Source organism: Cicer arietinum, chromosome 6 (genome assembly GCF_000331145.2).
Source record: "Cicer arietinum cultivar CDC Frontier isolate Library 1 chromosome 6, Cicar.CDCFrontier_v2.0, whole genome shotgun sequence".
Classification (NCBI taxonomy): domain Eukaryota; kingdom Viridiplantae; phylum Streptophyta; class Magnoliopsida; order Fabales; family Fabaceae; genus Cicer; species Cicer arietinum.
The window spans coordinates 5,175,922-5,193,654 of NC_021165.2; the positions used below are offsets into that span (position 1 = coordinate 5,175,922).

At 31.7% G+C, this 17,733-nt stretch overlaps 1 protein-coding gene and 1 non-coding gene across 2 annotated transcripts; both read left to right on the plus strand.

The window, feature by feature from the left end:
* The first annotated feature begins 11,399 nt into the window (after positions 1 to 11,399).
* On the plus strand, positions 11,400 to 14,864 carry LOC101493434 (ubiquitin-conjugating enzyme E2 5-like). Its single transcript, XM_004503637.4, has 6 exons — positions 11,400 to 11,573; positions 11,689 to 11,768; positions 12,270 to 12,384; positions 12,538 to 12,590; positions 12,732 to 12,860; positions 14,542 to 14,864. Exons 1-6 carry the CDS (start codon positions 11,530 to 11,532, stop codon positions 14,670 to 14,672), a joined length of 552 nt encoding a protein of 183 aa, XP_004503694.1. The 5' UTR covers positions 11,400 to 11,529; the 3' UTR covers positions 14,673 to 14,864.
* Positions 14,865 to 16,109: 1,245 nt separating this feature from the next.
* TRNAT-UGU (transfer RNA threonine (anticodon UGU)) lies at positions 16,110 to 16,181 on the plus strand. The gene has a single exon. It is a non-coding gene; the product is annotated as a tRNA-Thr (tRNA).
* The last annotated feature ends 1,552 nt before the right edge of the window (positions 16,182 to 17,733 follow it).

Genomic DNA, 17,733 nt, shown 5'->3' on the forward strand with positions numbered 1-17,733 from the left:
TTGCTGCTGCCCATGTTCCTTTTTATTTGGATGTCAAGACACGCCCCGTATTTACCAAGGCGTGGCTGACTTTTATTAGGAGCAGCAGCAGCAGCGACCGATTTTCCCCGATCCAGATTTTTTGTTGCTGCAAGTTTTGCAGCTTTATTACCCTCCAGCCTTTGTAGTTTGGCAGCCCTATTAACCTCCAATTTTTGAGGTCTGCTGCCTTTTTTTGGCTGTAGGGGTGGTTTATTTATTTGGACCTACAAAAATGAGGTAAAATGTTAGTTTATTGAATCTGAAAAAATAAAAAACCTTAGGCAATAAATGTGACAAACCTTTTCGGGAGATGTAACTGATTTGTCCTTGGGAATCTTTTTTTCGAGGGCAACAAGGTGTGTGGGCCATGCCACGTAACTGCCAATAGCGTCGCTTAAGAACTTCATATCTCCATCGTTGTCCGGTATGGGCAACGGTGCAGTTGGTTCGAAAGCAACCGTAGGCGATACTTTGACATGGCCCGCGGGGATCGGAATATTGTGCAATACTTCTCCCGAAGTATTGTGCAATATTCCTTTTCCCACCTTCCGTTGAGTCGGCGAGGACAAGTATAGGACACATGTAGTGACACCCTACATCAATAGTTAAAACATAAGTACAGTTAATATATAAGTTTGTTTAATACATAAGTAATTACATAAGCAAGTAAGTAGTAAGTAATTAATTACCTCGGGAATACTCTTCAAACCGACGTTGCAACTCCCGGTTTCACTCTCCATTTGTATTTCAGGTTGGAGCTGAACCGGAAGTTGCTTGTCTTTATTCGTATTCACCAAGAGTGCCACTTGCTCCGATAAGATTCTGAGCTTCTCTAATACTTCCTCGTTGGAAGGTTTTTGGCGCTTCTCTTGAGGAAAAAAGCTTTTGGGAGTTACGCCAAATCCTTTCCCCCTCACTCGACCGGAATACTCAGGGACATTAAACACTTTCCCAAGAATGTCCCTGCACGTATCCTTGTTGCCCTCTTGAGTTTCAGAACTTTGTTCAATAGTTTCCTAAAATACATGTAACATTAAAAAGATAAGTTCAATAGCATTTTTAAAATACAATATTAAAAAATATTAAAGTGATAATATACTTACACAAAGTTCTACAACTTTCTTGACATTTTCATTATCAACCACTCCTTCTTTGTTAACACGCGCTTCCTTCCATAAGATATGACGACCCAAGGGTTGATCGGCTTGGGTGTCTTTTCTCTATTCGTTAAAATCATAAACAAAATAATACAAATTAGTTACACACTATAGTTTATAATACAAATTACAAGTGATGTTTAATTACTTACAATTTTTTGTTCAAGGCGTGCATATCCCATACGTGATTTCTTGTATGGGTGTTTTGGGTTGCTTGCCCGTTCGCGATTTGCCTTACTAATATTCTATATAAAAAAAAAATAGCAATTGTGTAAAAATTTAAAATACGCTACGAATATGAATAATAAAACACAAATGCTAATAAATTAATCACTTACGACAAACGCCGGGTCAGAACGTTTGGAAACAAATGCACTCCATTCATCCTTTGATATATAATGTTGATATATCTTTGGAGGTTCAGCATTTGTGTTTCCTTCTCTATCTTTTAGATAGAAATTTGAGAGATGGGATCTAAATCCACGATGGATTTTCCCAGCAACTCTCAAAACATATGACTTTCGTTCCTCATCAAGAACAAAAGTGGTCTGCAATGAAAACAATTATAAGTAATGTATTTTACAGAAAAAAAATTATAAATGACAAAAGAGTAGATCAAAATATTTACTTGAATGTCATTCCAGATGATATCTTTGGCATCCTTCAACGCCTTATCTCTCCAGTTGTCTATTGTTATTGGGACATTTTGACGAACAACAGCCCCAATGTAGCTTACAAACATGGAGCTGTTGGGGTCAACTGGCTGACCACTCTCGTTCCAGCCAACCTAATAAACTCATATAGTAAGTACATGCCCTAAACCCTAAAAAAAGATAAAAAAACACACAGCAAACAGAGTATATATAGTATACCTCAAATTTAATGCCACTGCTCCGTGCTTTAATCACCCTTTGCATGATAGTTGCACCACGTTTGACTTCTTTTTCGTAAGTCTTAGAGGTGCCAACTTCTTCATTTTGAACTTCTAAATCTTTGTTTGTATCCATTTAACTACAACAAGTTCAACATGCACTTTAGTATAACATCAACAAGCTCAACATGGATCATGCATTATTATAAACAAACTCAACATGTATCAGTATATCTTAAAAAAGCTCAACATGCATTCTAATGATTACAAAAATTTAATAACATCAATACCTGAATAATGATGGTTCGAAGAAAGACGAAATGCAAAGAAAAGAGGGTTTGCAGAAAGTTCACAGAAATATGGTTCACAGAAATACGGTTTGAAGAAATACGTAATGAGGGTTACGTATTTCAATGAAAATATATTGTGTGAAATGGGAGAGATGATCTTGGATGGAAATAAGGTTCGAAATGAAGGAGATGATCGTGGAAATAAGGTTCGTAAAGGACGGGATGATAGGGTTTGCAAAAGAAGAGAAGAAATGAAGGTTGAGATGAAGGTTACGTAATGAAGAGGAAACTGAAGAGGTAACTGTTATATATACGTAACACTTTTACAGCGCTTTTTATAAGCCTTTTACAGCGCTTATTTTGTAAAGCGCTCTAAAAGGCTTCTTTAGTTAAATTTTTAAAAGGCTCTTTTACAGCGCTTTTTTCAAATAAGCGCTGTAAAAGACCTCCGTGTGTTATTATGTTATTTGAATGCCTTTTACAGCGCTTTTTTCAAATAAGCGCTGTAAAAGACCTCCGTGTGTTATTATGTTATTTGAATGCCTTTTACAGCGCTTTTTTCAAATAAGCGCTGTAAAAGACCTCCGTGTGTTATTATGTTATATGAATGCCTTTTACAGCGCTTTCACACATAAGCGCTCTAAAAGGCTTCTTTAGTTAAATTTTTAAAAGGCTCTTTTACAGCGCTTTTTTCAAATAAGCGCTGTAAAAGACCTCCGTGTGTTATTATGTTATATGAATGCCTTTTACAGCGCTTTCACACATAAGCGCTCTAAAAGGCTTCTTTAGTTAAATTTTTAAAAGGCTCTTTTACAGCGCTTTTTTCAAATAAGCGCTGTAAAAGACCTCCGTGTGTTATTATGTTATTTGAATGCCTTTTACAGCGCTTTTACACATAAGCGCTCTAAAATGTCTCTTTATGTTAATTTTAAGAGGCTCTTTTACAGCGCTTTTCCCAAATAAGCGCTGTAAAAGACCTCCGTGTGTTATTATGTTATATGAATGTTTTTTAAAGCCTTTTACAGCGCTTTTCCACATAAGCGCTCTAAAATGTCTCTTTATGTTAATTTTAAAAGGCTCTTTTACAGCGCTTTTTCCAAATAAGCGCTGTAAAAGGCCTTATTGTTTTTGTGTTTTGTTATGTTATGTTATTTTTTAAACAAGCTCAACATGCATGCAAAACCCACATAGTAGTAACTGGTCACCACAAAAATCCCTTCCTCTTCACCAAACTCTTCTCCTTTTATGCATCTTCTTCACAAACATCAAAGCTTACTCTTTCACAATTCAATCTCCACCTCAACACCCTTTTTATCTCTTTACATTCTCTTTCCTTCTTAAATCGAAACTTAATTGGTATTCAGGATCATTGCCATGTTGCGAAAAATGGGTTTGTGTCTGGTGTTTTTGGGGATTCCCATGATGCGTACAAGGTGTTTGAAGAAATGGGTTTGTGTCTGATGTTTTTTGGATTCCCATGATGCGTACAAGGTGTTTGAAGAAATGGGTTTGTGTCTGATGTTTTTTGGATTCCCATGATGCGTACAAGGTGTTTGAAGAAATTAGGTGTCTGATGAATATTATTTTTAAAGCTTTTTTACAGCGCTTTGTCAAATAAGCGCTGTAAAATGTCTTTTTTACTCACTTTCAAAAGAGTCGTTTACAGCGCTTTGTGTGAAAAGCGCTGTAAAAGGTATAAAACACTCATTATTTTATTTTTAAAAGGATCTTTTACAGCGCTTTTTAAGATAAGCGCTGTAAAATGTCTCTTTATTTTATTTTTGTGTTTGGTTTATTTGGGTTGGGATGACATTAAAAACATTTTTATCATTGTTTATTGGATTAAAAATATTGTTATCATTGTCTTTATCACAATACTTTAGGAGATGATGAATTATTAGAAATGAGTATTCTGAAGAATCTATATATATATATGCACTGAGCAAAAGAGAATCTCTCTATTCAGTTCAGTTCAGTTCATGTAAATTACTAATTTATATTCAGTTCAGTTCATGTAAATCAAGCTAAATATAAAACACTCATTGTTACATGAACTTGGTATAAAACACTCAAATCAAGCTAAATATAAGCAGAAAATAAATTAATCAGAAAATAAATTAATCAGAACTTAGTATAAAACACTCAATTCAGATTACATGCATATTTACAATAACACAGTTCAGATTACATGCATAGCTTATATAAAACAATTAAACATATATATACATTAAGATGCCCTTCTTCTTTTCCTGGTGACATTCACATTTGTTTGTCCATTTACAATACGAAACGATGGATTAATCCAAATTCCCTCATCATGATCATCTCTAAGATATAAACCATCATCAGTTGAATCAATTTCATGTGGTTGTTGTGATGTTGCAAATAAAAGATCATTACCAACATCTTCATCATTATTGTTATCATCACTTATTTTATTGGTCGATAGGACAACAGACCATTTATCATTAGAAGGATCAGTGACATAAAACACTTGTTGAGCTTGCGACGCTAAAATAAAAGGCTCGTCTTTGTATCCCACCCTATTAAAATCGACAAGCAAGAATCCTGACTCATCAATCCGAACGCCATTATTATTATCGACCCACTTGCAACCAAATATGGGAACACGAAACATTGTGTAGTCTAACTCCCATATGCGCTCGATAACCCCAAAATATGATAGATTTGCATATATTGGGTTTTTGTCTTTTGCACTTGAGACATGCATCGCTTCAGCTACGAGAGTGACTCCACTATTTTGCATAGTGGTCTGATCATCTTGTTCTTTGGTATAAAATGTGTAGCCGTTAATAACATAACCAGTGTAAGAAAAGACATGTAAGCTCGGACCATTTGCTAGCCACCTCAATCTATTTGAAATTGATCCGGGGTCTATATCAAATTTTGACATTATGTGATTTTTTAACCATGTTACAAAACTTCGATTGTGCTCTCGAGTTATCCAATTTTGATTCCTATTCATGTTCAAACGAGATAACTGATCAATGTGTATTGTAACATACGGTTGAACCTCATCATCATTGTGCAGAACATACAATTGTGCCTGCTCCCATTCTGTCCTTGATATAGTCAGTAGTCTCCTTCCAGTTATCCCTTCTCCTGATAGTCTTCCCGAATGACGAGACATGGGAAGCCCTATGGATTCAACATTGGACAGATATTCAGTACAAAATTCAGCAGCCTCTTCAACAATGTATCGTTCAGCAATACAACCTTCTGGTCGACTTCTACTTTTTACGTACCCTTTTAATATTTTCATATATCGTTCTATCGGATACATCCATCTCATATAAGCTGGCCCACAAAGTTGTGTCTCCTTAACCAGATGAACAGTAAGGTGAACCATTATATCAAAAAACGATGGTGGGAAATACATTTCAAGCTCACACAAAGTAACAACAATTTCCCTCTGCAATGTCGGTAATTTCTGAGGGTCGATCACTTTACTACAAATTTCCCTGAAGAAGAAACATAATCTAGTTAAGGCTAGTCGAACTTTTTCAGGTAAAATGGAACGTATACCTATTGGTAGCAAATGCTCCATTATAATATGACAATCATGGGTCTTCAAACCTTTTAACTTGAGGTCTTTCATACAAACCAAATTTTTAATGTTCGAAGAGTATCCTTCTGGAACTTTAACTTCGTGTAGAAATTTACATAAAACAATTTTTTCCTTTCTAGATAGAGTATGAGCGGCTGGAGGTAGATATGTGCGATTTCCTTTCTTTACTGGAGCCAGTTCATTTCTTATTCCCATATCGACCAAGTCCAATCTTGCATTGACGCCATCTTTAGACTTTCCTGGAACATTGAGTAACGTACCAATAACACTTTCAAATACATTTTTTTCAATATGCATCACATCGAGGAAATGTCTTACATACAATGACTTCCAATATGGCAATTCAAAGAAAATTGACTTTTTCTTCCACCCAGTTTTCACCAGCTCTCCCGCAAAAGGTTTGCCAAATTTATTGGTCAAACCTTGTACTTTTTCAAGTATTTGATATCCAGTCGGTGCTAAAGGAGCTTTACCTTCCTCTGATTTTCCATTGAATGCATTTCTCCACCCACGATACTGATGACTATAAGGTAAAAATCTACGATGTCCAAGAAACACATTCTTCTTACAATGTTTCAACCGCATCCAATTTGTACTCTCTTCACATATAGGACATGCACACTGACCTTTAATGCTATATCCTGATAAATTACCATATGCTGGAAAATCATTAATTATGCCGAACAACATAACCCTTAAATTGAAACATTCTTTCTTATACCCATCATAAACTTCCACACCTGTCTCCCACATACTTTTTAAATTTTCGATTAGAGGAGTCAAGTATACGTCGATATCATTCCCCGGTTGTTTGGGTCCAGAAATTAACAGAGACAACATCATAAACTTACGCTTCATACATAACCATGGAGGTAGGTTATATATTACCAAAATCACAGGCCACGTGCTATGTGAGATGCTTTGAAGACCATGTGGATTCATTCCATCAGTAGAAAGTGCAAGTCTTAGATTTCTTGACTCTATCCCGAATTCAGGATACTCGTGATCAATTTTTGCCCATTGTGGGGAATCTGCAGGGTGTCGAAACATTCCATCTCTAATTCTTTCATCTGCATGCCATGTCAAGTGTTTTGAATCTTCTTCACTGCGATACATGCGCCTAAATCTTGGTATTATAGGAAAATACCACACGACTTTTGCTGGAGTAGATTCTTTCTTCTTATATCGAGAGACATTGCATTTCGGACACGCCTTAAGTAGTTCATATTCGTTTCGAAATAAAATGCAATCGTTAGGACACGCATGAATCCTTTCGTAACTCATTCCAATAGAACACAAAATCCGTTTAGCCTCGTAGGTTCGACTGGGAAGTTCATTATCATCTGGCAACATATCTTTTATGAGTGTTAATAATTCCGTAAAGCTTTTATCAGACCATCCATTACTCGCTTTTAAGTTGTACAACTTTAATATCGCTGACAGTCTTGTGAATTTAGTACAACCATTATATAATTCTTTCTCTGCATCACTCAACAAACTTTCAAACATTTTAGGACAATCTCGAAGATCTTCTTCAACTGCTTTTGCAATCTCATCAACTCGGTCCGGCTCATATGTATCTGTATCGAAGTCAGTTGAAGCATATGTCGAACTATTCTCAAAATTAATGTTTCCTTTTTTTTTCTCACCATGTCTTATCCAACATGTGTAGCTTTGATCAATTCCATTACATACTAGATGTCCTTCTAATTCATCTTCTCTAACACGTTTTCCAAAACAACATTTTAAACAAGGACAAACTACTCTATTTGGATCTTTTGCATTCTTCACTGCAAACTCAACAAACTCCTTCACTCCAATTTCATACTCTTTTGACAATCGATTGGCTGAAATCCATTTCCTATCCATATTATACCACCTATATAAATGCAGTAACAAAAATAATAAGCTTTCAAAACATATCAACAAGTTTCAAAAAGAAACCAATATCAACTAAAAATTTCAAAACAGAACAGATCATGTGGTATGAGTTTTTGACAATTTTTGACAATTTCAAAACAGAACAGATCATGTGGTATGAGTTTTTGACAATTTTTGACAATTTCAAAACATAACAGATCATGTGTAAAAAATACCTTAGACAACGTAGATGGCCGCACAGTACGTAGAGGATATTAGGGTTCGCAACGTATATAATTATTTGAAAGATGTATTTTACAGCGCTTGTGAAAAAAGCGCTGTAATAGGTAGTTAAATTCAATGAAAGCGCATGTGTTTTACAGCGCTTGTGAAAAAAGCGCTGTAATAGGTAGTTAAATTCAATGAAAGCGCATGTGTTTTACAGCGCTTGTGAAAAAGGCGCTGTAACTGATTCGCGAAAGCGCTTCCGTTTACAGCGTTTTTTTGACAAGCGCTGTAAAATCCTTATAACATGATGCGCAAACGTTATATGACCTACTACAGCGCTTGTTTTACAGCGCTTTACATAAAAAGCGCTGTAATAGGTTCCGTTATTTTTAAAATATAATTACAACAGCGCTTGTGTTTAGAAAGCGCTGTAAAATGGGCGCTGTTAAATGTCATTTCTGGCGTAGTGCTTCTCCTCCATCTTTTCTCATCCCCATTAAGCATGTCTCCTACCTAAACACATCCGACACCAAACAATTCTTATCCACCGCCAAGCTAAACAAAAAACCAAACCTATCACTCAACACGAACACCCTCACCTCAATAATTCTGCCACAAATGAGTATTACGCTCATTCTCCAAGCAAACAAAAACCAAACCTATCACTCAACACGAACCACCCTCACCCCAATAATTCTGCCACAAACGAGTATTACGCTTATTCTCCAAGCAAGCAAAATTCATCTCTTAAGTATGTATTTTTGTTTAACTGACGTTAATCTATCGTAAATATGAGCAGAATCGTGAATTTCTACCTTTTTAAAGCGTCGTTGTTCTTTGTTATGTAATTTAAAAAATAATTCACTTTGACCAATCTATTAAAGTGATCCACAATAGAACTCACCATTTTTTCAAAATAAAAAAATAAAAATCAATCTATATTTTATCTTCAAAGTAATTTGGGGTACGTGTGAGATGCATGAATGGATCGTTTATTAGGTGAGAGATATACAAACTAAATTCAAAATATTCCTCAAGGTCAAGCATCTGAATGATCAAGAGCGATTATTCATACGCATAATATAGATGTTCCAAACTCCAACAATGACGATCAATGGTTGAAACTTGAAAGTAAAAGTTCACAGCCAGAGTTAAATATTGATAATGATTGCTATTAACTTACCTATAGTTTGATAGTATGTATTATATACACTATACAACAAATAAAATAAAATCTATATCTTTTTTACTTTAAAAAATATTAATTAATTTAAATTAGTAAAATATATTGATACAATACAAATTTCAAGTCATTGAAAAAATAGATAGCGAATAAACTCAAAATATTTAGATTAATAGTACAAAAAAAATATGTCTATAAATATGACAAAAAATTAAATGCATAAAATATTCATATATTTGGATATATAACATTGATTACGACAAAGTCAGTAGTGACTATTGAGTTGTGCAAGCATTTTAATAGGACATACCCCCAATTAATAAAAGCTTTAATTTTTTAATGTATTAATATAATAAATTGAAAGTGATTTTGAGTTAAATATATTTTGAATCCCTACAAAATTACGACATCTTAACTTTTGTTCTTAAAGTTTATTTATTTATTTTGAGTCTCTTTTGATTTTATAGAGACTCTTTTTATTAAAATAATTTTTTAAAGTAGGGATTAAAAGAGAATAAAAAAAATAGAGACTAAAAAGTTGGAAAAAAATTTGTAGGGATTAAAATACTCTATGTTTAAGATTTATTTTATAGGGATTAAAAAATTTATAGGGACTAAAATTTATTTTATCTCTTTTTTATTATTAAAATTATACTTTTTTTTTATTAAAAGTCTAATTTTTAAGATTAAAACAAAACCTCTAAAATGTTTAAGATACTCTATGCAAAGTCATTGATTGAAATTTGTAATAAATTAAAATTATTCTATTAATTTGAATCAAATGAACACCACAATAAGACAGAAAAAATTAAAAAGTGTTGCACTAAGACGACTAACAAAATAATATCGCACTCAAACGAAAAAATCACAAATAAATACAAAATAAAAATTAAATTTATGTATAAATCACTTTTTAAAATAAAATCAAAAGAATTTTTTTAAGAGAATTACAAATTCATCTATATAAACCATTGAGCCCCTACAATTTAGCTGTAAATTATGCATGATAAAATTTCATCATTTATCCTCATTCAAAACGAAGTCGCGTGTGGATATAAAAGACATTAGTTTTTGTATTGAAATAATGATAATTAATTTGGGTAGTTTAAAAAATGTGATGAGACGAGAAAAGAAAATGATGGAATGTTAATATATAATTTTTTAGTTCGAGGAACAGTTATATTGATTTTTAAAAATGATGGAATGCTAATTTTTAAAAATTTGATGCGTGAAAACAATAAAAAATTGATTACACGGTATAAATTTTTACATTGAATAAAAAAGTCATCAATTTACATAATTTTAGTTAACGTGATGTAATGCAGTGTGAAATGATATTAGAAATAAAAATACAAACTTCTGTATTTAGTGAAATTGTAAAAATTTATCTACGTAAATGAAAAATTATATGATAATATAGAATTTTAGTCATTATTTATCAAAAAAGAAGAAGAATGGGTCATTGATTTGTATAAAAGATAGATTAAGATAATTATGAATTTTTATGCACATGAGAGAATAGAATGATCAAGTCTCAAGAGGATGATGGAGACTTGTGATTCATGCACATAACAAAGTGTAATCAATGAATGGCCAAATTAAAGGGAAAGCTAAACATAGTCACATGAGATACCTCTCTAAAAATTTGTGGTTACTTTACTCTTCTTTCAAGGTAGAAGTTAAGCTACGCTATATTTATAGGTGTTTTACGTAGATGTATACTTAAAAGTGATTTGAAATTTTAATAATAATTAATAATAATTTTTGACAATATTAATTATTGTATTGCTATATACTAATGAGATAATATTTAAATTTTTATAAAACAATATATTTATATCAAAATTTAATATATCAAATTAATATTAATTAAATCATCGTCTTAATTATAAAAATTACTATTAAAATTTTGGTAATTTTTATAGAAAAATGATCCATCACAAAATTTATTTCTTTCAATAAAAAGGTATATATTCTCTTTCTGTTTTTTTTTTTTTATGAAAACTCTATATATTCTCTGTTTCTCTGAATTTTTTATGAAAACTCTCTTTCCAATGTTAAAAGATAATAATATGTTAAAAAATTTAACGAATATATTTATCACCGAAAGTGAAAACTTTCTGAATTGGTCCAATCACATTCCACGTAAGAAAATTAACGTTTGGTCACAAAAATTTCCTTGTGTTTCTCATTTGGTCGTAATGTTTTTCTCATTTCTTTGATGTTTGTGGACTAAGAACTAGCATCTCACTCTCATTTGTAAACATTGCTCACACAAAAACATAAGAGAGAGAGAGAGAGAGAGAGAGTAGAGAGAGAGAGAAAAGACAATGTCTTCCCCAAGCAAACGCCGAGACATGGACTTGATGAAGCTGTCTCTAATCTTTATCTTTTTTTTTTTTTTTCTTTCTTTCTGATTTCAAACATAGTTTACTGTCTAAATTTATAATCTTTTTCTAATTGGGTTGTGTTTGATTTATGTGAATCAGGATGATGACTGATTACAAAGTTGAGATGATCAATGATGGCATGCAAGAGTTCTTTGTGGAATTCCATGGACCTAAAGACAGTAATTTTTTTTTTTTTTACTTTTTGTCTCATCATTGAAAGATTGATGTGGTGTTGTTTTCTTCAGTTCAAATTTATTTTTCTCTGTGCCAATTGAAAATTGAAATGGTTCCTTTAATAATATAGATTATATATGCTTGAGTTTGAATTCAATGTGCTGCTGAGTGGTGACCTATGGATTATGCTGGTCTTGTAATTGTTCTTAAATGTTTCATCTTAATTGTTTACTCATTTGCCTCAATGATGTTGAATTGCATTAGGATCTATGACTAGTTAGTTAACTTTAAAGGTGGAACTGGTTCATCAGATGTGAACTCAGTGGTAAAAGTATGACCTTGTAACCTCTAGGGATGGAGTTCAAATCCCCGAGAACAGTTGTAAAATGGTCATTGGTGCCATTTCAATTAATAATAATTTCCGCTTCCCCAATTTTTTTATTTCAAATCCCTGAAGTGGATTTTTGTTCTATTTTTTCACTCACTTTTGTTGGGATTCATTGTAGGTCCTTATCAAGAAGGTGTATGGAAGATAAGAGTAGAGCTACCTGATGCTTATCCTTATAAGTCTCCTTCTATTGGTTTTGTTAACAAAATTTACCATCCTAATGTTGATGAAATGTGAGTTGTAATGTTCATAGCAACTAAAGCTTCGTTGTTTTTTTTAATCATATTTAAGCAACACCATTGTTCTCCATGGAACCTTTATTTGCTGTACCTCAAACGAAGTGCGATACTCAACAACTCATCAAAATGTTTTTCTCTGATATTCAGGTCTGGTTCGGTTTGCTTAGATGTTATTAACCAGACTTGGAGTCCCATGTTTGGTAAGCATTATTAAAAACCTAAACCTTACAACATATATTGGTTGTAAAGAATATTACTAAAAATGCTCTTGTTATGCATTTGATTCAACCTTGTTTGATTGTTTGTGTTGCTACCTTACATTTTTCTTTATTTTCATTCAGATCTTGTTAACGTGTTCGAAGTGTTTCTTCCTCAACTTCTTAACTACCCCAATGCATCAGATCCTTTGAATGGTGATGCTGCTGCCTTGATGATGCGAGATTGTGCTGCGTATGAACAAAAAGTTAAAGGTAGTAATCCTTGTTAAGTTTCTACAGTATAAAACTTTAATGCCTGTTTTATGTTTTGGTTATCTATGTTAAAGTTATGAGATTTTCTTCAGTATTATTGACCATAAGCAGTCATTTTTCATCTAATTTCAATTTGAGTTAGATATCATCAATTGGTAATTAAAAAGATTTGAAGGCTCAAGATTGTGCGAAATGATTTATGTTCCATATCAAACGCATCAACTCCCAACCAAAACCTCATGAATAATACACAAAAAGGAATGTTAGATGAAGATTCACTTTTTTTTAATGAATGTTTCCCTGCTGGAACCACTCCAGAAACCAATAGAATTTGAATGTGTTATGTCCCGTGAAGAATGTATTCTGACACAAAACAAGACACTCACACTAGCACGTCGACGCTGGTAATAATTCGAGAAAATGAATCAATTGAATGTAATCAAGGTGTTGATGTCGGACACCGGAACACACCTTCGATAATAGGTGTCGGTTATGTCTGCACTTGCCAACACACATGTTAGCAGCATCCACACACTTATCCTAGTTTTATGTGCTATAAGCTTTCAGGTTTTGATTTATAGCGGGAGCTGGAGACCTGTTATTTTCTTTTTAGGTTGCTAATGGAAATTTCGATTTTTTAATTTCATCATGTAAACATTTAATTAATTTTTCAAAAACCAATCACGGATATGAAAGAAAAAACTACCAATCTTTTTCATACTTAGTGGGGTCGGCTATATGGATCAATTGATGCCATGAAGTCGTGTCATGTATTAGGTCTAAACTGCTAACTATTGGATTATCCTTCATCTGGTGCATGTTTGGTTTCACGATGAGAGTGAGCCATTATGATTTTGCAGAAGCTACACTCTGTAGCTTTTGTAAAATCACAGTGGCTCATGTTGATTTTGTCAATCCCACAGCTAAACCAAACATGCACCTAGTCTACTCTCTGCAATGTTGCTTTTATTGGTCTTCTTCATACTTGCCCAAACAGCCTAAGACGAGATTCTACCATTTTTTTCTAGAATGGACTCTAAACTGATTTTCTCTTTAATGAAAGTTTTTCTTTATAATCCTGTTTTAGTCTTGTTTGATCACTCGTCCAAAAGGTTTTGAGTTTCTAACCAAAGCAACTCAATTCCAATTCACTGCCATATAATTTCCTCTACTCAGCTAGTGCTTCATAGGAATCATAGATCCACAACAGAGAGTTTACATAGTTGATGAACATCTTATTATTTGTAAGCTGGCATGGTCAACATCTGACAAAAATAACATCTCGGAGATTTACCGTTACCTAATTGGAAGACATCCTGAGCTTTCGAAGCAATGCATGGAAGTTACCAACAACACAATTTAATTGGCCATGTTTTTGTCACTCATTAAAATTTATAGCTTCTAAGTTGGCATTTGACATTGATATACCAGTGTCATTGTTCCCTTTTGCATGATTTTCGGTCGTTGAAAAAAATTTAATGCTTACACATATTAACATGTATTTATGTATTGTGTAAATTATGGTCACAGAAATCTAAATGTTACTAGTATATTCTATGACCCTGCATCAAGTGAGACATTAATTAAAGACTGAAAGGAGAAACTTACACATGTGTCAAAATGTTGTTATATTCTATGAACCTATTTGTATCTATATTAATTTGGGAGAGACAATGAACAGAATACTGTGAGAGATATGCGAAGCCAGAAGATATTGGAGCTACTCATGAAGAAAATTCTAGCGACGAGGAGCAGAGTGAAGACGACTGTGCCTCTAGTGACGACGCCATTGCTGGTGAACCTGATCCTTAGATTGTTACATACAATGTGTGCCTTATTTTACAGTCATGCTTGTACATGATATGATTTTGGAGTACTGGAATTGGAAAAGAAACAAATTCTGAAGGTTGAAGGATAAATCCTCACCTTTCTTTCTATTCCTTGGTGGTTGTGTAAATTGATCAATGGTTTAAATGTTTCATAAATTCACTTTTCTGATGTCAAGGTTTGATTGAACCCACATGTTTATGGATAATGCTACCCTATAATTTAATGGAGTTTCTGAGCACAAAAGCTCTTCCAGCTGAAAACAAAGGATAACCAGAGCCTTTGATTCCTACCAGAGAAATTGACTACTAAGTGATTGCCAGCCTTCATCAGATTGAATTCTTTAAAATGTCAAGTAAAATCTCAAAATAAAATTTAATTGCATTGAATTATTAGTTTATTTAAAGATATAACTGACAATTTATTTATTTAAAGATAGTAATATGCAATATACTTCAATGGGTATAGTTTCATAAATGAGTTAATCTCACCGGTTTACAAAAGATATGTATCATTTTTATACACTTTTACTTTTTTACTGCTTATTTTATATCCAAAAAATTCTATTCCATACTTTTACTCTTACCATTTTAATTAAATTTATCATCTATCCTTCTTTAAATAAATAAAAAATTAACCACTAAAATAATATTATGTATAAAAAATCGTATAAATACATTGTATCATTTATATGATGATATGATATCATCTCATTTCAATTGATAAAATATTTAAAAACGGGAATAAGATTAATAATCTATTTTTTAAAAAAATAATAAATTAAAACAAATTTTAAATACAAATAATGATTTATAAAAAAATTATTCACCAATTCAATCTTTAATTTTATCAAATATTTTAATTTCAATTAATTTATTTATTTGCTATCCCTTGTTAGCTATAAGCAGACAAACCAAGTTATTTTTTTTAGTGAAACTCGCATTTAATTTGTTAAATAATATCGCAAAAGATATTTGGACATCACAATTAATGTCAAACATTGTATTGATAAACCGTTTTTGTTTATTCAATTATTTTCCTCTCTTCAGTTTGCATCTTCGTTTCTACACACATTCATCTACTTTATGTATTTTTATAAAAATGTTATTAGAATTTAATATATATACATTAATAGTATAAAAAAAAATTAGACCGTTAATCAGTTTCAACATTTGAATAATTATAAACCTTTAATGGTATGATATCTTACATTCTAATTAAACCTTTTACACCATAACAATTAAACTTACGATATTACAGTTTATTTTTTGCGGGAATTGCTATTGTTTCTTATGAATTAACGTATTCGGAAATCAAAACTATACTAACTTTCACATACTCGACGAAAGTTGAATTATTCTATATTCAGGATGAAAACGTTACGGTATACAGTAAAACACGTTAGTTATCAAATATCAATACGCCCTTATAGCTCAGTGGTAGAGCGTCAGTCTTGTAAACTGAAGGTCCGTAGTTCGATCCTGCGTGAGGGCAATTTTTAATAACGTAAACACTCAAAAGTGGACTCTAACTTTTTTTTTTTCATTTTAAATTAAATAAATATTAATTCAGTTATTGTAATTAATACATGAAAAACATTAAGTATTTAAAAATTGTACTCAATTTGCAATTGCATATTACTAAATAAATACAAAAATAATTATACTGTCGATGAATATAAATTAATCTTTATCAAATAAATGTAGAAATTTTATTAATTTATGTTTTGGTAACAAACTTTATTTTAGTTAATTAATTATACCATAAAGTTAACTCTTTTTAAAAATAAAAAACTTATGTTAAATATCATCATAATTAACTTATACAGCTGTGAGGTTCTGAGATTGAATTTAAAATAAAACGTTCAATTTAACAATATTATCATTTGTTAATTAAGTTAGGACTTAAGCACAAACTTATTTTTATATACATAACTAAATTGGACCAAATTAGTTCTTATGTGAGCCACAATTAAAAAATTGAGATTTTTTTTGTGATCTGTTCAACGACTCATCAACTTGATTATGCCAATGTAATTTTTATTAAAAAAATGACAATTTAATCATTGACAATAATTAGAAATAAACAATTAAATCCCTCACATTAATTAAATGAACAAGCTTAGAGTCCTTGTCAGTTGGCGTGGGAATAGGCCAGATTAGATCAGGCTTTGAAAAATTTGACTCTGACCTACGATTAATTTTTAAGGTCTGAATTTGACCTCTATCATAAGTTTTTTTTTCCTGGTTTAACCTTAAAGGCTATTTAAAAGTCTTTTTCACACTAAAACATTTCAATAGTATATTTTATATTTTTTTTAAATATACTAAATTAGACCTTTATATACAACGAAAAGTAATAAAATAATAAAATATAAGCAAAACTAATAAAATTATAACTAAATCTAATAAAATTATAATTAACAAATCTACAACAACTTTTTAAAAAAACAAAATGAACTCATAATTAGCGAACTTCAAAAAGTCCTTAAAAAAATTACAAATAAAACAAAATTAACAATAATAAAAAAAAACATTCTCATCTCTAAGCCGACTTATTAGGCTTAATAGGTTTTTTTATAACAAATACTAATATTATTAAATAATAATAAAAAATAACAATATTAATAAATATTATAGGCTTGATAAGTTTTTTCTATAAGTCTGACTCTCTATGATATATTTAGATTAATAGTTTTAAAAACGCATAAGCCTAGTTTTATTAGATAGTGCAGGACTATAAATAAGTCAACTCATATGTCCTTACGGACGACTTAACGTATTTCCACCCAACATGTCATAAATTTAATTGTCTATTTTTAATTATTCTCGATGACCTAATTGTCTATTTTTTTTATAGAAATTACACGTGAGTCATCAAGTTGATGAGTCATCGGACAAGTTAGCAAAATAAAAATTCAATTTTCTAACTGTGATTCATATAAGGACTAATGTGGCCCAATTTATTTTTCTTATAGACCAAAAAGTTATTATATTTTTTTCAAAGACTAAATTATCTCTCAAAAAATTTCGATGATCAAAATGAG